Source organism: Schistocerca cancellata, chromosome 5, assembly GCF_023864275.1.
Source record: "Schistocerca cancellata isolate TAMUIC-IGC-003103 chromosome 5, iqSchCanc2.1, whole genome shotgun sequence".
NCBI classification, from domain to species: domain Eukaryota; kingdom Metazoa; phylum Arthropoda; class Insecta; order Orthoptera; family Acrididae; genus Schistocerca; species Schistocerca cancellata.
This window is the reverse complement of record NC_064630.1, coordinates 708920634-708946274: the sequence shown is the minus strand read 5'-3', so window position 1 is coordinate 708946274 and position 25641 is coordinate 708920634. Positions and strand designations below refer to the sequence as shown.

Here is a 25641-nt window from a genome sequence, read left to right as displayed (position 1 = left end):
CTGCTAGTGATACGAGGCCGTTGAGATCCAGCACGGCGTTCCGTATTACCCTCCTGAACCCACCGATTCCATATTCTGTTAACAGTCATTGGATCTCGACGAACGGGAGCAGCTATGTCGCGATACGATGAACCGCAATCGCGATACGCTACAATCCGACCTTTATCAAAGTCGGAAACGTGATGGTACGCATTTCTCCGCCTTACACGAGGCATCACAACAACGTTTCACCAGGCAACGCCGGTCAATTGCTGTTGGAAACTGTCCTCATGTCAGCACGTTGTAGGTGTCGCCACCGGCGCCAACCTTGTGTGAATGCTCTGAAAAGCTAATCATTAGCGTATAACAGCATCTTCTTCCTGTCGGTTAAATTTCACGTCTGTAGCACGTCATCTTTGTGATGTAGCAATTTTAATGGCCAGTAGTGTATATAACAAATAATGCAATATAATTTCTATACCGTGTGCTACAAGATACCGCTTTCCGATCCCGTGTGGTACTGTCGCAGCACTACGGTCCATACACTGAGCGGCGTCGCCCCTGGTCCACCTCGCAGACGACCTGACCTTAATTAACTGCGGCTGCCGTCTGGGACAATCCGGGTGATTAATTAGGTGCGGCCATTCCGCAGACTGGCTGCGGCCGGCTAAGACGCGGCGCGGCGTCGCCGTCCGTCCACTGCCGTGCAGGCAGCCCACCACGCCGGCCTTCATTTCCGCCCGCGGCGCGCCGGCCCAGCGCGCCCCGCCAGATTAACGCCATTAGCGGCTCCTACCTCAGCCGTCTGGGGCGTCTCCGCGCGTCCGCCGCCGTGTTAAGCGCTGCTGTCCGCCCGTAAAGCGGCACCGCGCGCAGTGCACTCCGAACTTCCTGATCCACGTGTCAGTATTTCTGAACTCTGTACGTGTCTCGATGCTCGGCCTTCATTTACGTCTACTGCATTTGGCGTCGCTGTTTCAGTACAGTGACTAAGACATTTGATCTTTTAGCAGGACCAAAGCAGAGATGCTATTAACACACGGAAAGCAGATCCATGTACACTATGTGAAATACACTACTGGCCAGTAAAATTGCTACACCACTAAGATGACGTGCTACAGACGCGAAATTTAACCTACAGAAAGAAGATTCTGTGATGTGCAAATGATTAGCTTTTCAGAGCATTCATACAAGGTTGGCGCCGGTGGCGACACCTACAACGTGCTGACATAAGGGACGTTTCCAACCGATTTCTCATACACAAACAGCAGATGACCGGCGTTGCCTGGTGAAACGTTGTTGTGATGCCTCGTATAAGGAGGAGAAATGCGTACGATCACTTTTCAGACTTTGAAAACGGTCGGATTGTAGCCTATCGCCATTGCGGTATATCGTATCGCGACATTGCCGCTCGCGTTGATCGAAATCCAATGGCTGTTAGCAGATTAAGGAATCGGTGGGTTCAGGATGTTAATCCGGAAGGCAGTGCTGGATTCCAACGGCCTCGTATCACCAGCAGTCGAGATGACAGGCATCCGTATGGCTGTAACGGATCGTCCAGCCAAGTCTCCATCCCTCAGTCAACAGATGGGGACGTTTGCAAGACAACAACCATCTGCACGAACAGTTCGACGACGTTTGCAGCGGCATGGACTATCAGCTCGGAGATCATGCCTGCGGTTACCCTTGACGCTGCATCACAGACAGGAGCGCCTACGATGGTGTACTTAACGACGAACCTGGGTGCACGAATTGCAAAACGTCATTTTTTCGGATGAATCCAGGTTCTGTTTACAGCATTATCATGGTCGCATCTGTGTTTGGCGACATCGCGTTGAACGCACATTGGAAGCATGTATTCGTCATTGCCATACTGACGTATCACCCGGCGCGAAGGTATGGGGTGCCATTGGTTACACGTCTCGGTCACCTCTTGTTCCCATTGACCGCACTTTGAACACTGGACGTTACATTTCAGATGTGTTACGACCCGTGGCTCTGCCCTTCATTTGATCCCTGCGAAACCCTACATTTCAGCAGAATAATGCACGACTGCGTGTTGCAGGTCCTGTATGGGCCTTTCAGGACACATGTTCCACTGCTGCCCAGGCCAGCACATTCTGCAGATCTCTCACCAACTGAAAACGTCTGGTCAATGGTGGCCGAGCAACTGGCTCGTCACAATACGCCAGTCACTACTCTTGATGAACTGTGGCAACGTGTTGAAGCTGCATGGGCAGCTGTACCTGTACACGCCATCCAAGCTGTGTTTGACTCTATGCCCAGACGTATCAAGGCCGTTATTACAACCAGAGGGTAATGATTTCTCAGGATATCTGCACCGAAATTGCGTGAAAATGTAATCACATGTCAGTTCTAGTATAATATATTTGTCCAATGCATACCCGTTTATCATCTAAATTTATTTTTGGTGTGTTGTGTTGCCAGCAGAGATGCAGTAACTATTAAACGATTCAGCGAGGAGAGATCAGTGATATCGAGCGTAGATTAAAAAAAAAATTGCCAGACAGGCCTCAATTGCCGGACGGCAAAGACCAACGATCATTAATATGCATCGCGGATATAAAAATCGCATGCCGTTAGAGAAGGATAGCATTCTTGAGTTCCAGAGTACTAAAAGCAGTTCAATTAGCACTATAACAGTGAGTGGGGAGTTAAAACGAATGGGGTATGGTATTATATGCCACACATTTCTAAATTACTCTTGTTGTTGTTGTTGTTGTGGTCTTCAGTCCCGAGACTGGTTTGATGCAGCTCTCCATGCTACTCTATCCTGTGCAAGCTTCTTCATCTCCCAGTACCTACTGCAACCTATATCCTTCTGAATCTGCTTAGTGTAATCATCTCTTGGTCTCCCCCTACGATTTTTACCCTCCACGCTGCCCTCCAATACTAAATTGGTGATCCCTTGATGCCTCAGAACATGTCCTACCAACCTATCCCTTCTTCTGGTCAAGTTGTGCCACAAAATTCTCTTCTCCCCAATCCTATTCAATACTTCCTCATTAGTTATGTGATCTATCCATCTAATCTTCAGCATTCTTCTGTAGCACCACATTTCGAAACCTTCTGTTCTCTTCTTGTCCAAACTATTAGCCTTCCATGTTTCACTTCCACACATGGCTACACTCCATACAAATACTTTCAGAAATGACTTCCTGACACTTAAATCTATACTCGATGTTAACAAATTTCTGTTCTTCAGAAACTCTTTCCTTGCCATTGCCAGTCTACATTTTATATCCTCTCTACTTCGACCATCATCAGTTATTTTGCTCCCCAAATAGCAAAACTCCTTTACTACTTTAAGTGTCTCATTTCCTAATCTAATACCCTCAACATCACCCGACATAATTCGACTACATTCCATTATCCTCGTTTTGCTTTTGTTGATGTTCATCTTATATCCTCCCTTCAAGACACCTTGACATGGCGTAAAGACCGCCGGCGCTAGGCGTGTACAAGGCGAATGATCTGTTATTTGGAATGACGATTCACGCTGTATCCTGTGGCATTCCCACATAAGGGTTTGTGTTTGGTGAATGCCCGGAGAACATTACCTGCGTGACAGTGCCAACAGTGAAGACGGAGGAGGTGCAGTTACACGGTATTGTTGGGTTTCTCCTGACTGTAGAATGTGCCCTCTTCATTGCGCCTACGAATACACTAAATCTGGAAAGGTACACCAAGTTTTTGATGGGCTGCGGAACTTCGGCCTTTCAAGTACCTAATAAACTGAAAAACCTGTATGTGTCGCTTTGATTTCACTTTATTATATTGCAACAAGTTTCGTTGACTCAGTATACCATCTATAGGCCTTAATCGACTTTGAGAGGGTGAACTCCAGTCGTATACACTATCCAATCGGAGACCTAGATCTACGAACTGGATTCCGCAGAACACTATAAGAGAGATGTTGTGACTGCAACCATCAACTACCAAGTGGTTGAACCCTCTGATTACAGGATGGTGCAGGGAACATCTAAAACAAGGAACGAGCTTACATGTGTCACCAAACGTAATGATTTCACATGGCCACACCACAGCCTGACCTCCAGTTTGTTTGCATCAGAAAAAGATTTGCATCACATCGGTTCCGAGAGTTCTGGAACCTGTACAGAAAGCTGGAATAGAGATCAACATAAACATCATTTCCGCCCTTTTTATTGCTCATGAAAACCACACATTGCATGTTGTACCACCATACAGCGAGACCTTCAGAGGTGGTGGTCCACATTGCTGTACACACCGGTACCTCTAATATCCAGTAGTACGTCCTCTTTCATTGATGGATGCCTGTATTCGTCGTGGCATACTATCCACAAGTTCGTCAAGGCACTGTTGGTCCAGATTGTAACACTCCTCAACGGCGATTCGGCGTAGATCCCTCTGAGAGGTTGGTGGGTCACGTCGTCCATAAAGTCCTTTTCAGTCTATCCCAGGCATGTTCGATAGGGTTGTTCATGAAGATGAATGCCTCGCCAATATGCTGCCGATATGGTTGCACTATCGGACGGAGGACGGCATTCACGTATTGTACGCCGCCTTCCATGACCATCAGCGGAGTACGTCGGCCCCACATAATGTCACCCCAAAACAGCAGGGAACCTCCACTTTGCTGCAGTGGCTGAACAGTATGTCTAAGCCGTTCAGCCTGACCGGGTTGCCTCCAAACACGTCTCCGACGATTGTCTGTTTGAAGGCATATGAGGTGAAAATAACGAGACGCCAATCCTGATTGGTTCATTCGGCATGTTGTCGGGCCCCTCTGTACCGCACAGCATGGTGTCGTGGTTGCAAAGATGGACCTCGCCCTAGAGGTCGGGAGTGAAGTTACACATCATGCAGCCAAATGCGCGCAGTTTGAGTCGTAACACGATGTCCTGTGCCTGCACAAAAAGCGTTGTTCAACATGGTAGCCTTGTTTTCATGGTTCCTCCGAGCCACAATCCGTAGATAGCGGTATCTACTGCACTAGTAGCCCTTGGGCGGCCAGAGGGAGGCATGTCATTGAGAGCTCCTGTCTCTCTGTATCTCCTCCATGTCCGAACAACATCACTTTGGTTCACTCCGAGACGCCTGGACACTTCCCTTGACGAGAGCCCTTCCTGGCACATAAAAACAATGCAGTATTGACCTTCTTGGTGTGGTTGAACTACAGACAACACGAGCCGTCCACCTCCTTCCCGGTGGAATGACTTGAACTGATCGGCTGTCGGACCCCTCCGTCTAATAGGCGCTGCTCATGCTTGGTTGTTTACACCTGTCGACGGGTTTAGTGACAACTCTGAACAATCAAAGGGACTGTGTCTGTGATACAATATCCATAGTCAACGTCTATCTTTAGGAGTTCTGGGAATCGGGGTGACGGAAAACTTTTTTAGATGTGTGTACAACACAATAGCAATGACTACAACTAATAAACTATTTTTATGAATAAGGAAACCGTAAAATTTAACTTAAAATGTAATGTACATGTTGTCAGTGAGTGGCGTCACAAAATTACTGAGCAGGTACTTGAAAAAGGCAGTAGGGTCTAGGGATACCCGTCCAAAAACGGTTAACTATTGCTGTGATTAACTAATGGGCCAATGATTGCAAATTTAAGGTTACTAAACAATAATGTGTTTCGATAAACTCGGCCCCTTAAGGTAACTCAACACAATGTAAACCACGCAAAAGCTTTAAGAGGTACTTAAACAGACGTTTGAAAGTAACGTATCTTTTTTTTATTTTTTAAGAAAACTGCACAGTGACACACAAAATTTACACAAAGCTAATAAAGGTGGGTGCTATTAGGAGCGGGGCAAAACACACCAAACAATTAAAGTACGGGCAATGAACGTAATTTTTCAGATTTGCTTACCCATATCACGCCGGAGCAAAGCTCATTTCTGTTTACTTGCACGGGATAACATTTCCTTTAACGCCAGTGCCTTCTCAATGTGACAGCAACTAAAGGCGCTTAGCAATAATCGTACTACACTTTAGCGAATCAAATAAATGCCGCTGCCCAGTACGGTTAAGCGGCAACTCAACCCGCTGTAACCCTTCACGTCGAAAACCATTCCTCCACGTAAGCTCCTACACGTCGGCTTAATAACACTTCATAATGTTCCTTTGCTTCCATTGCTGTTTACTACAAGTTTCAAAGTATTTCTGCGCCAAACCACCTCAAGCCTGCCGTGAACTCGGCTTCGCCGAAGCACAGAAATCGACACGGTGGTAAGCTACGAAATTCACTTACTCGTCCATAACCGTCTCAAGTGGTCCGCACTTCCCTCCCTTAGCTTCGGCGCCGGGCTCTCGGCACCTCAAGGCGAACAATATATCGCGTGCCGACAGTTAAGACTCTCTGCGGACCGCCTCAGTACAATCTAAAGGAAACTTCGTATGTGCTGTCATACAGAAATGGACTCCAGGCGAGCAAAGCATCTATGATAAAAACTATTCCATCTACTGGATTTAATTTTAAAAGGCAACATAACAAAGGAACAGTGAATGTACTCCCAAAACACAGCATACTACATAACATTTTTCTAAAAAAGTGAAACATCACAATTAAAGAGGCCAACGGTTTATTTAGACAGATCGCGAATACAGACGCATTACATTGTCAATAAATGTGTAAATTTCACAAGCTGCGATATAGTCTCGAATGGAACAGTGATCCGAGAGTGTAGAATAAATTTCTTTATTTCACGTCTGTGATCACAAATATTGTAGGTCCTCAGATTGTCGGTCATTGCTGACCGAAACAATTTTCCAAAGACATGGTTCCTCTCCTACTGCAACCACACAGTCTACACCTAAATCCTACAGAACTGGCATGGAATCTTGCAAAGGATAAAATAAGTTGTCGTCGTACATCATGAGTCTACCCGTAAAAATATAACGTGAAAAGAAAACGGTTGATGTTTTCGTGCTCTCAAGAAAATGGAGTGTTTTATCCAGCGTGGCGAAAAGCCTTTCGGCGTAACTCTGCTTCAGCGACTTTTGGGTCAATTTCGATGCTTTTATATTCAAACGGCTCTTCATTTGGCCTCACAAGGCAGGTTGGACTTTCTCCCAGATCGTACCATCAGAGAAAAATTTGAAGTATCCCCAGAGAATCTAATCAAGTATCTCGGGGTTACTAGCCAAAATTACTAACGACTTGATCACAGGGTTATTTTGCTAGTGCTTCTGCAACATTGGCCGCCCCTGTTGTGATGTTACAAGACTAGACAGCAAAAAACTGTGTCATGACTACTTCAATAGAATACCCTGACTTACGAGGAAACTAAAAACACAATAAAATTGGTCGGCATACATTTGAACAAACGGTTGGTATTATCATCCGATACTGAAACACCAGACGAGGAATCAACAGACGCAGCTGTGGAAAACAAGTGACATAACCGGGAGAGAGAATTTTACTGCTACTACCAGTGAACGGATAGTCTCGTTGCGTTACGGATGTTTTAGAACATTCGTTATTCATTATTCAACGTAAATAGTGTACGATCGTGGTATCACGAAAAAACCGAGGAGCCGCCAGCACCAGTCATAGGGGTACAAAATTTCTGAAGATGGCTTTTACATAACACAAAACATTATTTTGATCCCGACTGTTCATTTTAACTTAAATATAGCATCAGGTCGCTGCTCTCCACAGACAATATTGTCTAAATTTGTGGTAAATACATAAAACTGCAACCAGTCGTTTTTTGAAATAGTCATTTATTATTCCATAAACCGGTTTGCGAACCTATTCATGCTCATCTTCAGATAGTTTTCACAAAGTTAGATAGGTATTTCAAGCATTGCTCGAAGAGCTACGTACGAGGGTCGTTCAAGAAGTAATGCCGCACATTAAAAAAAAATAATGCTTCAAATGGCTCTGAGCACTATGAGACTTAACATCTGAGGTCATCAGTCACCTAGAACTTAGAACTACTTAAACCTAACCAACCTAAGGACATCACACACATCCATGCCCGAGGCAGGATTCGAACCGGCGACCGTAGCGGTCGCGTGGTTCCAGAATGTAGCGCCTAGAACCGCTCGGCCACACCCTCCCCCCCAAAAGAGAAAAAAAGGCCATTAACATTCATAGACAAACGTCCTTGTCGGTGCTTCACATTTGATGTTTGTTCTGTGAGCCGATGAAGTTTCGAACGGTTGTAACAGATGGCAGAGCCATAGTAAAGCGTCAAAATGGCGTCTACATACGACTCATGTTACAAGCAGCGTACTGTTATTGAGTTCTTGTGTGCAGAAAAAGAAACAACGGTGAACATCCATTAACGTTTGTGTGCAGTGTATGGCGATGCTGCAGTTAATAGGAGTACAACTGGGTGATGGATAAATAAAGTCACAGCCTCAGGAAATGCAGAAACAAAGCTCCATGACCAGCCACGCTCGGTACGTCCAGAAATGCTGAATAGTGCAGATGGTACTAAGCGTGCCGACCGGCGCATCACTGCTCGACAATTGGCTCTACAGTTGTCGGTCAGCATTGGAATTGCGTCTGCAATGATCGAGTCTCTCGGATATTCAAAGAGAAGCACAGGATTGGTTCCACGAATGCTCACAGCGGGAAATAAGATTCAAAGAAAGGCCATTCCATCTTGATGGAGCGTTTTGAGGCCGACGGAGAGACCTTTCTGTCGCAGTTCAAGGAGTGGCATCATCCTCAGTCACCACAAAGAACATACTCGAGACAACCCCCACTGCCAGAAAATTCATGACGGTCTTCTGGGATTGTGATGGCGTCATTCTCGTAGATGTGATGACAAGAGGGTCAACCATCAATACTGAGGCATACTTGAAGGCTGAATAAACTCAAGAACCGTTTCCGACGTGTTCGATTGGACAAGAATCCAGCAGAAATCTTGCCCCAACACGATAATGCACGCCCACACACAAGTCTGAGAACCCGGGAACACATCGGCAAATTGTGTTGGACATCATTGCCTCTTCTACCCTACAGTCCAGACCTGGCACCCTCGGACGTCCATCTCATTGGGCTGCTTAAAGATTCTCTATGGGGAAAAACACTTTGAAGATAACGGGAGTGTCAGTCATGCAGTGAAAACGTAGCTACTCCGACAGGACAAGAGCTTTTGCCAGCAGGGAATACATGCTCTTCCACAACGTTGACGTGTGGCCATAGAACGTGATGGAGACTACGTAGAAAAATATTACATGGACAAGACATGTTAGTATATATAGTCACCAAATTCTGATCTTAACAATAAATATGTTCTGAGAATAAAACAAAAGCAAGGCATTACTTATAGAACGACCCTCGTAATTTCCGGAAAACCATCTGAATATGAGCTTGAAAAGTTTTTAAAACCGGTATAATAATATTTTAAAGAGATGACTGGTTTCAGTTTTATGCATTCACATAGTCTCGTTCCTGCTCTTGTTCTAATTGGATAGTTCATTCAGATCCGTGTACGATGGCGTAGTGTCTGATGGCAAGTAATATTAATGGAGTGCGTGGCGTTAATACCTCCCATTCCTGCTTCTCGGACGTAAATACGACAGCGATGTCACCATGGCCACGTAACCAGTTCGCTTTGTCAGGTGTTACTGCACTTACAGGGAGCATTCATGGCGTCAAGTGCCAAAAAGAAGTCAGCATCTCTTGTTTTCCTCACGGCCGCTACATTATGTGCAAGTTTTCGGAGGAGAGGTGGTGTGGTGCCACTCCATGGATTGCCGGTTTGAAGTAGTAACCCAGCCTTGCATCGCCTATGACGATGTTCGACAAAAAATTGTCACAATGAGCCTCGTAAGATGCAAGCAATTCCCACAAATGGCTCTTCTCTCTTTAGCGTTTTCTGTTTGGCGACGAAGAACCTAGCGGAAACACATTTTTGAGTACCTCAACTGGTGAACGATAGTGTCAGCGCTACCAACAGAGACATACAGTTGATCAGTGAAGAGTTTACACTGATCCGTCGATCACCTCGAATGAGGGTGACCGCAAGTTTCAACATGGCAGAAGTCACTGCTGCGTGCAGCCGCCCGCCAAATGGCAGATCAGACAGCTGTGTGTGACCTTTCTGCTTTCCTGACAGGCGCCTCGCACAACGACTCTCCATGCTTTTGTTCACTGCTTGGTCTCCGTAGACGTTCTGCGAGCTCCTACGAATATGTGAGATGCTCTGATTTTCCGCCACAAGAAAGTCAATTTCGGCTCCACGTGCAGCGCATCTATATTACAGACATTTTGAAGATTACGTACAGCGCAGCCACCTATCGGATACATGAAACAACAGGCACTGAAGCGGGAATATTCCACGAAGTATCACAAAAAAATTTACATATTTGAACCGAAATCGGCTGAGAAACAAAAAGTGTTGCATTTCTTACTGAACGTACCTCGTTTCAGCACACTAGACAAAAAAATAAAGTAACAGGACTGATAGTATAAAGACATAATCATTTGAAATAACAGAATTAAGGGGTACCATCAAAAGTACAACCCCAAAACACAAAAATTGATTCGGAGACATCAGCAGAGTAAAAAAAAATTAGATACCTGCGTTAGTTCAATATCTGAAACGCACTGGGAAAGAACGGACTTAAGAAACGAATACGTTAACTACATATATACTACCAAATGACGTCCACAGTCTTCAACAAAAAATGCGTTTTATAAGACACTAAGATTTATCACTGTGAAACAATTCAGAAACCAGCAGTTTTGTAGCCAGCAAAAACTCTGTCTCTAAATGTAAATAAAAGCCTTATCGAAGAACTGGAGAAACATGAGCGCAGAATTGTTAGGGCACTCATAGGATTCAATAACAAGAACGGAAATACGAGAAAATGGACCAGCAAGGCAGTCTATGGCAAACAAGAGAAAATTACTGTTACATCCCCGAAAAGACGTCTACGACTTTACGGTCACCTCAAACGGATGGCCGGGGACAGGTTGACCATGAAGAGGATCTACAGTTTTTATTCGAACCACAAAACCACAATGCCCTGGTTTACAAACACCGAAGAAAAACCTCTAACTCCTACAAATCAATCCCGAAAACAACTGTGGTAGGAATCTCTTCCGCAATATGTTGGTAACGAATGGAATACGCGGAGACGAACAACGAAAAGAAGACGCCGTGTCTCTTTGGACGGGGAGCATAAATAAGCCCACTGACAGAGAATGAAGAATATCTGAGCTTTCTAGAAAACGAAGAAGAGAATGCAGGATCTGAGGCGAATAGGAGGCTTTTGATGAGGCACAATTAGTTTACAGGTTACGTTGCTTATTAAATATCCACGCGGCCGTCATGACTGGTAAATACCTGGGACAAATTGAAACTGCTGGATATGTTGAAAGGAAATCTATGTTTGGTCCACGCAACAGATCTCAGTAAGCACTAAGGAACCTCCAGCATTGTCTTCTTTAACATTCACAGAAAACAGAGCAAAAGACAAATCCGGGAAGACGGAACTAGAACATATATACGAGTGAATGAGGTTCTACGCAATTTAATATTTTAAGTACAACGCTAACACCTCAGACGTAGCAATATTATTAAATTCCCGGAAACATAGATACAACTTTTGTGTTGTGTAGTCATCACTTTACGGTTCTTTATGCAAGTGACTAAGAATATTACTGGCAATCCTATGATACGATTACCTACGGATATTAAAAATGCTCTGTGCCACTGCTTATATAAATCCGAGCAGGAGCCACTGTTCTCAACAACATTTCACGAATGGAATAGGGAATGGAAGATAGTTATGAGATACAATTAAAAACATGAACGAGTTTTTCATGGTACAAACGTGTCAAAAACATCTAGAGTAATAAAGCATAGCATCAAATTTCATTACACATAATTCGTAGTAATCCACCTTTTCACGTGACTCGTACTAGTAAGGCTAGTAACCATATAACAATAGATTACTTTGCCCAATCTCGACAAAATAAACCCTCTTAACATGCAGCAGTTAATAGGGCGTTAGAAGCAAGATATGTGAGAGAAGTATAGCAATATTTAACTTCCAGAATCATACCGCACATTCCTTTCGTAAAGTCTTCGTCAACAACTGCACTTATTCCTTGGAGAATAGCTCATCGCACTTAATACAAAATATATTTGTATGTACCAACTTAATCGTATTTCTGCAATTAATGATCATTTTCGTTATTCAACGCTACGTACGTTTTGCAGCACACTTACCGGCCACACAATCTGGAGTATAGCATCAGAAGCGAATCTCGAATATTGTTAAAATATCTGGATTTAGTTTATCTAGCACATACATGTATCTGGTTCGAATCTGAACACCTATCGGTGTTATCATCACACCGTGGACTAATTTTGCGGAATTCGCTTAGCAAGTTATATTAAACTGCTCCGAAGCGAACTTCTTTTACTCTTAGCGAAAATTCTATACATATCACACTTACTCCATTACCCAAAAATTATGCATCTTTGAAGAATTTTTAACTCACGAGCGAAATATATGGAGAAGCCTATGAATTTCAGTGTACCTATTTGTTAGCCATATGACATTACAACCTTGGAGAATACAGCAAGCTGCTTAAGGTATAGCGTCCAAGGAACTTTCTTTTACCGCCAACATCAGCACCCGAGCTTGACTTATTTTCCCCTCACTTCATCTGAGGCTTAGTCATCACATTCTCGAACGTTGAACAAATTCCCAGACGTTTAACTACGATCTGCTGAAGAACGTCGGAAGAGTCAAGAAATAGGCAAAAACTATAGGTATCAGTTACTCAGGACTGATCCTATAATGTTTCGTAAAATATTACTGTTGCCCTCTTCAAATCTAATATTTCCTGATCAACTTAGCAACCATCAGGTAATTGAGAATCAGTTGTAGTTAACGTAAGAAAAATTAAGATTTTTATAATTGCTCCACAAACTAAATTTCTCCGAAACAATCATTTTTAAACTTTTGAGGAATAATATTGCTACTTAGTAGGCAGACTTTCTCGAAAAATAAAACGGAATACCTGCTGTTACACGACATCGGCACAAAAAATTCTTCTTTGTATCCATATATTAGCACTTAAAGCTGTTTATGGCATTCCAAAACTGGTAAACACCATCAAACATATTAGAAAATGTTAATATCAGACACGGCTTCCTAAATAATTTAGCGCTACAGATATAACGTTTAGCTTTATGACCTACCTTGACCTTCCACAGTCATAACTGGTTCTACTTTTGATAGTGGTACATGAACGTGAAAAAATCTATAAAATAATTTTATTGCTTCAAAATGAAGTTCTCTATTTCAAAATATCTTCACAAGGTATGAGAGTTTGATAAAATTCATAGAAAGCACTTTTCTCAAAAATTCTGGAAAAGTGAAGGAATGTATTTTAGTTTTTAATGCAGACACAGAGAAAAGAGGAGCACAGGTCTTCCACGTTTTCACGTTAAGTCCACTATTTCTTTTCTTACAAGTTTTCCTTAAGAAGTCGTATGTTACAACGTCTTACAAAAGTTGTGGAGATTCTTAAAGAAAGGTCGTTCACCTACGAGACTTTAGTTCAAACAGGCTGTAGGTGAGTATAGACTGGAGAGTCGTGTGTTATAAATAATAACATAGACATGACATGGCGGTACTTAACTGTGAATGCGAAGCACTTGTGTCCAAATTTCGTTTCCTTAACTCTTCAGAGAGTTTCAATATTTGGAAAATTCGACTCTGTACTTTTTGCAAGACTTTCAGTTCCACATACCAACTCACAGTATAATAACAGCAGAACGTTATAATAATTTCAATGAAACACGAGACATTATTTACTCTGTCGACATTACTAGATCACTGGAAACAGAATAATGACTTCATGAATTCTGTAAGCGGAATTAGTGGGCTTCGTTCGTCTCTATTGGTATTCTATAGAAGATTGTCCAAAATATGGACGTAAATATTTTTTCGTTATAGCGTATATAACTGATGAGGCAGAGAAAACTTGAAATGATGCTTCATACCAGGAAATAGTTTTTACGTGGTTAAAATTAGATATAGTAAGCAATTTATTGATAAATAGTCTTCTTAGTTATTCTTATAACGCTCTCCCTAATAAAAGCCAAGACAGAATATTGAAATCCAGAGTCAGTATAGGACATCGCCCAATTAATGGGCTGCGATAAAAAGAGACAGCGCTTTGTGGTGGTTTCTAACACTCAACAGGGAATTGCGCTGTCAGATGGGACCACATTTAATGAAAGCAATGAAAGGAACCTAATTTACTAGTAACGCTGCATATAATTATTCTTACTTTTGTAGTGCGATGTGCTACTACATTTTGGAAACTCTAGTTCAGAATATGTACTGCACTTTTATTCCACATGTAGAAATAGGAACAAATGAATTTTTTAATTGGAGATGTATTTCATAATGAGGTACTCGATCGCTTATCCGTAATGTACATTGAATAACACGAAGTTCGTTGTAACAGAGCCTAATTACTGGTCTTAAGACGTTCTTTCCGCATCGGGTAAGAAAGAAAACGTATACTGAGAACTATCGTTGGAAATTCCTTGGAAATTCTGAATAAAAAAGAATACTAATGTGAATGACGATCAGTGGAAAATCAGCATGGGAGAATACGTCTCGCACGTACGGTTAGCGAGAAATGCGACTCAAATTGTTCCCCGCAAAGCGACAGTGCGTAATTCTACTCGTTGGTGACATAATTGCTATTCACAATATACATAAATGACCTGGTGGATGACATCGGAAGTTCACTGAGGCTTTTTGCAGATGATGCTGTGGTGTATCGAGAGGTTGTAACAATGGAAAATTGTACTGAAATGCAGGAGGATCTGCAGCGAATTGACGCATGGTGCAGGGAATGGCAACTGAATCTCAATGTAGACAAGTGTAATGTGCTGCGAATACACAGAAAGATAGATCCTTTATCATTTAGCTACAAAATAGCAGGTCAGCAACTGGAAGCAGTTAATACCATAAATTATCTGGGAGTACGCATTAGGAGTGATTTAAAATGGAATGATCATATAATGTTGATTGTCGGTAAAGCAGATGCCAGACTGAGATTCATTGGAAGAATCCTAAGGAAATGCAATCCGAAAACAAAGGAAGTAGGTTACAGTATGCTTGTTCGCCCACTGCTTGAATACTGCTCAGCAGTGTGGGATCCGTACCAGATAGGGTTGATACAAGACAGAGAGAAGATCCAACGGAGAGCAGCGCGCTTCGTTACAGGATCATTTAGTAATCGCGAAAGCGTTACGGAGATGATAGATAAACTCCAGTGGAAGACTCTGCAGGAGAGACGCTCAGTAGCTCGGTACGGGCTTTTGTCAAAGTTTCGAGAACATACCTTCACCGAAGAGTCAAGCAGTATATTGCTCTCTCCTACGTATATCTCGCGAAGAGACCATGAGGATAAAATCAGAGAGATTAGAGCCACACAGAGGCATACCGACAATCCTTCTTTCCACGAACAATACGAGACTGGAATAGAAGGGAGAACCGATAGAGGTACTGAAGGTACCCTCCGCCACACACCGTCAGGTGGCTTGCGGAGTATGGATGTAGATGTAGATGTAGATAATCAATAACCATTGCGTTTCAAGGAGATGAGTGCTGGAACAGAAAGTGATTAGGTTTCTGTGGCTCAATTGATTGCTGATCGGTTCCTTGTCGAAATATCGTTGCAATTAATTGAACGACAAAGGTCTGAAAGTAAAAAACTTCTTCGAATATGAAATTAGACGGCAAAACAGATTTTTTATGTTCAAAATTATTGTGATTTTATTTTCAATTTTGTTGTTCTTTATTTAGTATACGTGTTATGGGACTACCAAATAGACATAAAATCTACCTATATTTGCCACAGTATTATGCAAAGAAGACTACTGTGGAAAGAGAACTTGACGTTCTAGCATTTTATGTGTTTTGAGGTTGGAAAAATTGTAGATAAGTAAGCACACTGATGTAATATTTTCCGTTTCCACGGCAGAGATTCAGTAAAGGCATATGGACAGGGAATGATATCGTAGTCGCAAGACCCTCTGCTTCTATCAGGAATGTTTGGACATAGTATTATCATAATTTGGATGCCTTCTTTAATGTGCAGCATGTATTATCCATCTCTGGCGGTTACGTTTGGTTCCTTTTACTTTCTTTCCTGTAACTATTACCAGAATTAAATTGACATAAAAGCCGGAAACAAATCTGCTACATACAAGGAGGCAAGTCAGTCATACATTTGGGCTGTAAATACGAATGCAACATAAAATTTAGAAAACTTAATTTTTAAGAATTGAATTAATAACTATTGTTTCAATTGGGAACGCAAGGAACTGGTTATTTCAGGAAGGCAGTTCAAATTGTTTAACTGATATGGTCCAATGTAATTCAGACAATTTCGTGTGTCTGAGGGTGAATACACCTTACTGAATTACTGTTCAGTACATGCCCTCTTATATGGAATACGTTCTTAGGTTAGAACAACCAGTATAGCACACGCCTACTCAACTATTCGTTACACAAGCAGAAAAATTCACGATGGACAGTGTTCAAAATCTGTTACTTCGTCTGAGATCTATTAAGGATAGTAATTTTACTCACTAGGACTCGTAGAATGTCGTGTATCAGAAATAAGACATGTGTCATATTAGGAAATAACGGCACTACAATTGTTGTACACCTTGTAAAACAAATAATAAACCAGAATATCTCTACATAAAACCGGTACACGAGTAGAATGCGGATCACTTGTATATATTGAGAATTTCCGAAAGTCATTTCGTGAAAAGCGAGCTATAGCGGTTGTTGTTCCAAATACAAGCTGTGCCAACGAGACTATAAATGATGACCATGTGACGTACAGTGACGTAGAGCATTTCATCATTAGGCATTTCGAAGACTGCACTACGTTCGATGTTGCATGAACGCTTACCTGCCACAACTCTGTGCTCCGGGCATCCGTAGATGTGGAAATAATTCTTGCAAAAAGAACAAAATAAAAGAGAAAACATTTCTGACGGATCCAGTACAACATGTGCAAGACTCGAAAACGTGTCCTAGTGTCCTATCAGCTGGTGTAAGGACGCTGAGAAAATCTACCTAGCAAATGCACAACTCCGTTTACAGCGACATAACAGGACAGTATCATAACGGGAGAGGGAACTTGGGTGTATTGGTTCGAGTAGGATATTGAACAGCTAACAACGAATGTGGTTCGCTCGCGTGACTCCTCCAAGAAGACTATACTTCTTTCTTTGGTTACTCTAGGCAGGTTGCGACCATTGTATTACAGACCTAAGAACTGCTAATTTTGAATGGTGTAGGATAATTTGTTCATCGCAAGTCAGTAACGAAATGAGAAACAACAAACGTAAAAGTTTCTCCATTCTCCGCCACGTTAACGCCAGTCGTCACACACTTTGACGGACAACAACGTCGGATTAATTTTTCGTTCACCTTATACGTATATCACCTAAAGCCTTCTTATTCATCCCGTAAGTTGAATAAAATTTTCATGAAGAGTGAGTTTCCACGAAATTTGTTGGATCTTCCCAAAACGACGTTTCTGAAATATCAATATGAAATTCTAAGAAATTCGTAACAGCGCTGTGCAGTAGTGCATACCTCATACCACATGAATTCTAGTCTTCAGTGAGAGGAAATCAACATCATTAAAAGATTAAGAGCACGGCATCCAGTTACTAAAAAATCCAAAGTTAATATGATTTACAAACTGCGATTGCTGCACAGCTGAAGGCTGACGTCCTGAATAATTTACTGGAGAGTATAAAGCCTACAAATATAGGTATGAAGAAATCGATATTATTAATTTTTCATTTCGGTAGTTGAGGTACAAACATCAGAGGATATTAAATTGCAGGGGTCTTGGTACTAGGCTATCAAATAGCATGTAGCTCATAATGCACGGTGTCTTAATCTTTGTCTTTAGTGGACAGAAATATTCACCATCAAACGACGAAGATTATGCCACGTCTCAACCTACGAAAGTTATTACTCTTCCTACGTAGCAATTACTGCACAGTAGAAGATGACACTTTGGATACTTCTTGTCGTGTGTGAAATATAAAGTCACAGAGACATACGAGGAGACAAAAACTGTTCATCACTTCTCGCATTTTATTTAGAGATATCAGCATCAGAGCATATCAAACTCCAAGCAACTATGTCCTTAGCTGTCCTATAGCACATACCGCTTACACCAATGTTTCTTAATGCTGGCCTTGTACTGATGGAAATTGTCGCCCTTAAGAAATAAAGCGCAGGTCACATGGCCACCAACAAAAGAAGGGTTAATTCCCATTCTATACTTCGGTTAGCGCTCACTTCAAGATAATATCCTGGATATTTTGTTGGACTTCGAAAAATACGAAAAAAAATAGGCAGACATGAATTGCTGATCACTCCTTACCCCAAATTTTAAGCTACGTACATCGTCAGAAACTTGTTACTGGTCGATGCTCATACATCACACTCCACGGTTTCTTAATTCTGATCTTCAGAGGAAAAGAGCAAGCCACAAGACTACTAAGAAAATGAAAGTTAAGACCTTTACTAAAGTGCAGTTACTGCAGAGCTGAAGGTGACACTCTTGATATTTTATTGAAAAGTATAGAAGACAACAACCTCGGGATTCTAAGATCCTTGTGCTATGAAACCTACAAAATAATGTATTTACACATTCATAGCAAAGGGAAATTTTAATAATTTATCACCTGATCGATTCCGTAACAGTTTATCGAAATGATTGACATTGAATGGTGCGATGTTGAATGGACTGACATTCAAGAAAAAACAGAAGTGGACATCTATTAAAAATTTTATATGACTTGGAAACTACTTAAATTTCCCTTACATTTCTCAATATTCTGCCTAAATGTAGAAACCTTTTCTAACAAATATCATATCAAATGTATCAAGAATGGGTTCAAATTTAGGTAAACGATTATAAGTTTCATTGGCCAATTTTTAGTAGTAATAAAAAAATATGAAATTTAAATTATACATACAGCGATACAGTTACTATAGTGTGGAGACGATTGTTGGAGAAATAAAAATGAAAGATGGCAATGAGTTGCAAGATGCAGACACGAGGTTTCTAACGAGAGAAAAGGACTGCAAAACAAGAGAATGAATAAAGAACGAAATGTTCGAAATGTATTAAATGCATGTGCCATTAATGGAAGTGTAACTGAGGTAGATGGAATAGAATATGAGAATTATGAACTACAAACCGAAATAAAGGAGACACATCGGACATAACTTTGGGAAGATAGAACCCACATATGGCAACTCCTGTTTGTACGATAACAAAGGTGAATCAAACGTTTTGTACAAACCAACAGATGAGTTGCTTTTATTGTTCTTGTAGCAAAGCAACAGGCCATCCTCGTAAGTATGATTCCTAACAAATTCTAGCTTAATACACCAGGCAATGGAATAAAAAGCAGTTAGATTACGATTCGACTGTTTGCTCGGTAAATAGAGCTTCCATGGGACGATGCTGCAAACAGCTTCCGAAGGCTAGCGGTCCGGTAATGCAGTTACCTCCGCCTCATTTAACGACAAACGGCGGACAAGAAGCTACCGTGCGGCTTCAAACATGCGGTCGGCGTTGAGCGTGAAAGGACTGCAGAGTGTAGGCGGCAGCTTACGGGCGGGTCGGCCGGCCAGCTGCCGTGGCACGCCGAGTCTCGTCGCCGCCACCGCCGCATGCGGAAACTCTCGCAATCCTCAGCGCTGCTGTGACGGAGTGTCACGCGCGGCTGCCTACCTCCCAGGCGGTATAGCTTTCGCTTCGTTGTCCGTCCGCATTCTTTCCCATACAAACTTCTGCTTCCTGCGTATAAAGAAATGGTGCGAAAGCCGCTGTATAGAGACGTCGAAAGGTAGTTGTCACTGTCATTTTTTTCCCACTCTAGCTTTTATAAGCTTCCATAAGAGTTAACTCCTTTCCTGTTGTCTTCAACCTTCTATTTAAATGCGAAGAGAGTATGATAGAAAATCTTAAAATGTTACATATTTAGAATGATATTACAGTGTACACTGACAGTGACAGAGACCAGAAACTATGGCCGTAGTGTAGTGCATTCCTAGCTCTCAGCTCTTAAAAAACAGAGAAGAATTTTCCAGAAACTATAACTCTCAGTGCGGGTTGTAACGTTACTTTGGAGGATATTTTAAGATTTATTTTTAATGTCATATGATGCAGTTCTCTTTGACACAGCGAACTTGTGCGATAGCAATGGACAAGCTGACATCAATTCATTTCAGAGTAAAATGTGGACCTGTGTCAACAGAAGTGGGATTGGTATAGCTTCGATACATTCAAATTTTACGACTAAAATATATAATATCTGTGGACCACTTACCTAACACTACTGAAATTGTTTATGAGATTAGCACATCCATCCAAGACGGCTGAAGCGGAAAGCAATTTGTAGTGCATAAAAGTGCTTCAAAGGGTGATTTAATTCTCTATGGACAACTGTTGGACAATTTTTCACTAATTTTGTAAAAACGACAACAGCAAATTGAGGTTGTCTGAAGTGTCCCTCATACAGAATAAATAAAATGATTCGAAATAAAACGAACAGACTTTCGAATGAAATAAATACAGAAGAAATAGAAGAAGTTAATTGAAACTGTTGTTGTTCAGTCGCTTCCTTGTAAGGGCGTGAAATATTAAGGAGTGGAGTTAATATGTTTTCTTTTCCTTTTTTGAGAGTTGGTAGTAGCACAGATTGGTCAATATCAGTATTGTTACCTTAACGGCTCTTCGAGGAATAAAGGACGTTCCGAGAGCATGTGACATAATGAAGCGACGGCATGACTGTAGATGGGTCTGATACTTTGCCGTCAGTGTTCGCTCGGGATTCATTAAAAAGTTCTGCAAGGCTGAGAATGAAACATACTGATATGATTTGATTCCTGAAGAAACTGAAACGTATGGGGCACGATAGAGAGAATGAATATAGACAGGTGAAAAGACTTCGCACTAAAGACGCAAGAAAAGATAGTGCATCCATGAGATAAACGATACTGACAGTAAAATAAATCAATTTCCGTCTGAAATTTCAGTACTTAAACATGGCTCAGATCGTTTATCGGGAACATCTTCGCTCTTGTAAAGATCAATGTGTATGATTTGAGACCGTCACTTGCTCTGACTGAATTAATAAGCAGTAACCTTCCTACCTACTTGGGTAAGATTTGTGGCACACAGCTGAAGTCATTTGATTCGTATTGATGAAGCAAGAACTTTTGGAACGTGTTAACCATCACAGATTAAATTTAGGCTATACAGTCGCTTCGCACGAATGCAGCAATGGTTCCTTTGTGAGATCGTCGCGCTTCCACACAAGCCCTCTCATATCCGAGTAAGTAATGCATGCGTCCACAGTGAACTTGGTGGCCACGGTACGAAATAAACCAATTTCCTTTCCGATTTTTCTGATTTGGTTCGATCTCTTTATTTAATCCGAACGTCTTAAAAGTACCAAAGAATAGGTTCCTTGGAACTGAAAGTTCTCGGAATCATCGTTGAATTCCTAAGTCGACCCTTTGCTTTTTCTGCAGTTAACTTTCCCTACCATATTTACGTTGTATTATGTCGTCTCCATGTTTAAGCACAGAGCGTTTACAGTTGAGTGCGTCTCGGTAATACTGCACTCTTAATTAACCGGGATTTCACACCCACGTATACGCTTTCGTCCTCTTTTAAAAGAAACTGCCTTTCTTTAGTATAATTGGACATTCTCTCTAAGCATTTTCACATTTCTCTATCGATTCCATAAAATACTTTGATGTTCCCAGTTCCGACATCAGAATACACTCTTGGCTCTGTTACAGTGCAGCTGACGTTCTCCAGACGTTAGCGTTCATTCTGATGAACACTCGACATCAATGACAGGATACTGCGTTTCATGAGGCATAAATACCTAGAACTATACACAATTTTGCGAAAATAATCAATACTTTAATACTTATTTGGTATATCTTCAGAGTGAAACTGTATCAAGAGGTTTACGTGTCTCTGCCAGTACAGAACCTGCTATTTCAATTACGTCTATGGCTTGTAAGACATCTCGTATAAAACCTAGTGTTCTATGCCTTAATTACATTTCCTATATTCATTTTGACGATGTTGCCCTCTTTATAGCATCGTCATATCTTTTATCGTAGGATGTAATGACATTGATCTAAAATTTTGCCTTTCTATTCTTTCAAACTTCTCAAAATGGAGGTAACAAGCCTTTTATTACACTCAGTAAGAACTGCACGGTTCGTGAAAGAGTCACAATATGTGTAAGGGTCTCTAATTTCCACAGCGTGCTTATTGTAAAATACGATCACCGTGTTTGCAACCCCTTCCTCATGTTCTACAGCCTCAGTTGCTGGTTTGCGTTTTGCCTTCTTTGCTGCTTTTGCTACTTTCTTACACATCAAGACATTTAAGAGTTCCCTTCAGATTTAGTCCGTGAGTGATTGACTGGTTTCAGTTACAGGTTTCATTCGTAAAATTTAAATATAAGGAAGCTATATAAAAGCAGTAAAAGCACTTCTGTCGATATCAGTTCACATTTCACCGTACATGGAGTCGGTATCTGCCGTTACTGGGCTACCTTCAGTATATGCCCTAAAAACAGAAATTTTTCAAGTTAAGTAAATACAAAACTGCGTAATTATCGCTCCACAATAACGTTGCAGCGCGCTGGAGCCTTTCCTTTCTTATACTTTCGTTTGTGATACATTCCTTAATCATAGGGAATGTGAAAGTGCGTTGGTTGATTTGCAAAAAGGACGTTGTCGTTGTTAAAAAAGTAAACTCTGCATTGGCTAACGTGCCAAGCAACAAATTTCGTCGCCGCCACATAATAATGATGTATTAAGTCGATGTCTAATTAGAAAAAATGTTGCACGCCACATGGTATGTCTAATTATTAATCCCGAGCATTTTACATGGCTCAGAACGACGACAGCTAGTGATAATAAACAATAGCAACCATTCATGTACTTCCATAACTGTTTAAACAGACACGTTGACCAACATGTACTTGAAGTTGTAGCTGTGTTTCATTCCTTCCACAATTATTGGACCATTCGAGACGTTAAAAGCCATTACTATTACTGAGTCAGTTTTTGTATTACTGGTACGAAATGTTGGTCTCAGTGAACAGGGTTGCTTACTTTAAGCTGTTGACAATCATTTGCGAAAATCTGTTGGCAAAAATAGTAATTCACAATATTTTTTCATCTTACTTACCAGAAAATTAACGGAGGTAATTATATCTGCCTCAAAAAGCTAGTAAATTAGTAAATTCATTCACATGTTTACAGACGGTAAAATGCTACGATATGGTCGATGTAATTAATGTAATCCTATGGTAAGTCACCAGTAAGTGTTCATGTATGCGAGGATAGTAGTAATGCGATTCCAGGTCATTGTAGCAGCTTCTCAGCTATTCTGCATACTCAGACATTTACCTTCATGAATATTTATCGCCCTTCTACACGTTATCCAGCTATGAACAGAGAGCAAGGAGAAGAAAATAACTTCTTCACCACGAACCATTACATTTCGCCACGAAGGTCGTAAGAGGTCATACAGTAGTGTTAGCGTACTTACCCGCCTGTAAATGACGTTGTCTAAGTGTCAACGAAGTGTCAGGAAAGAATTTGTTTCGACGCCCATTACATAAACATTATCTAGACTGCTTATGGATTATTATCTTTGCTCCAGTGTCGTCTTCTGGGACAAAACACGGTAGTATTTGTAGTGGTAATATTAGTAGAAAACCTTCTTCTCATAGAACCTTACGACGTAGGTGTGCGTTACACGAGATTAAAAAATTTAAAAAGAAATATTCTCAACAATAAACGACCGCGTTTTGCCGGAACGACCTAAGATTTCGTGCCGATATGTTAAAATATTTTGCAGTGTGATTAATTTTACAGGCGGTAAAATATTGACAGAATTTCGTGGAAGGATTAATGTAGTTCTCCACCAGGCATCCTGCGTCTTGGTTGTCTTACCTCGGTCATCATCATCTTCGTCCCAATGCGCTCGAACTGCGAGACACGAACACAGTAGCAAGAGGAAAACCCCTGAAAACCGCATGTTTGCAACGCACTCGCGCCCCTAACTGTAAAACGCGAGGGAGCACAGAGGTACTGCCGGATCGCTGGTGTGAAAAAGTCCGTCGCGGGGGTCGGAGGAGTCAGTGGCGGACGTCGGCGTCGGGTGCCGCTGCGGCTTCGGCGTCGGCGGCCGTGGTGGCCGCGGGGCGCGTCTCCATGCGGTGGCGCGACTCTCCGCGCTCGCACTGCCCGCCACTCGCTGCCGACGGCGGCCGCCGCGTCCCTTCGGCCCCGTCCGACGGCTCTCGGTTCACGACGGCGAGAGCAGCGCCACGCGCGGACCGCGCTGCTACTACCACCAGCGGTCGTCGGTGCCCCTGCAGAGCGCGGAAACGGCCGCCGCGCACGACACACACCGGCCAGATATCATTGTGGCGTTGCCGACTGCTGCGAATACATTACCGGTTCCCTCCCCTGGCAACAAATGTATACGTCTGGGGAGTGGCCTACAAAATTCGACCTACTTAATCGCCAAAAATGAGATTTGGGGTAAAGATGTATCTGCACGAAGATATCTACATCTTTCTCCTCGTGTAGTGGTGAATCCAAGGACTGGTTGGCCACAGATATCAACTCTTCATACCTTTCCGATTACCTCTTTATTTCCCTGCCGGTCTTACACTCATCTTTCACTATTTGGTGTACATTGTCGTGTTCTTCCTTTACCTCTGTTTCCATTAGTACTATAGTGTTTAGGAGTCCATCGTGTCTCAAGAAATTGCCAATAAGTAGCACACTTGACACCTGTCTTTTCATTAACTCTGTTAAGGACCTCTTTGTTTGTAGGTATATAGTTCCACATAATCTGAGTGGCTATAACACCAGATCTCGAAAGCATTCAGTTTCTACCCTTCATATAGCACCATATCTCAAAAGAAATCAGTGTCTTCTCTCCTTCACTCCACGTTACACACCCGTAATATGCTACAGTCAAGAATATAGGCTTCAAGGAATCTTTTCCTGGCTTCAGGGCTGGTGTATTTTGATGTTACAGTCTTATGATTCACTCTCTATGCGTCTTTGCTTGAGCAGTTCTACTACTGGCTTCTGCTGTTCTCCAACCATCCCTTACTTCCTAATGAGTCAGTTTGCTCAATTAGCTCGTTACCTACATTATTTCAGACTTTTCCTTTCTCTTCTTTATCCCACGTCACCAATTCTATTTTCGACCTACATATTTCATATACAGGGTGTTCGGAAATTCCCGTACAGATTTCTAGGACTTGCTGAGTCAGGAGATAATATTTTGAAATAGAACCCATGTCCAGAGGTGTATCATTTCCCTGTTACAACTATTAGAAAAATGGTTCTGAGCACTATGGGACTTAACTTCTAAGGTCATCAGTCCCGTAGAACTTAGAACTACTTAAACCTAACTAACCTAAGGACATCACACACATCCATGCCCGTGGCAGGATTCGAACCTGCGACCGTAGCGGTCGCGCGGTTCCAGACTGTAGCGCCTAGAACCGCTCGGTCACCCCGGCCGGC

General features: G+C 42.0%; 1 protein-coding gene across 1 annotated transcript in view; it reads right to left on the bottom strand.

The window, feature by feature from the left end:
- LOC126188774 (hemicentin-2-like) overlaps positions 1 to 24248 on the bottom strand; it is an 862561-nt gene extending 838313 nt beyond the window's left edge. The window contains exon 1 of the mRNA XM_049930385.1: positions 24046 to 24248. Coding sequence (XP_049786342.1) covers positions 24046 to 24130 — 85 coding nt within the window. The 5' untranslated portion in view covers positions 24131 to 24248. The remainder of the gene's footprint in view (positions 1 to 24045) is intronic.
- Between the last annotated feature and the right edge of the window lie 1393 nt (positions 24249 to 25641).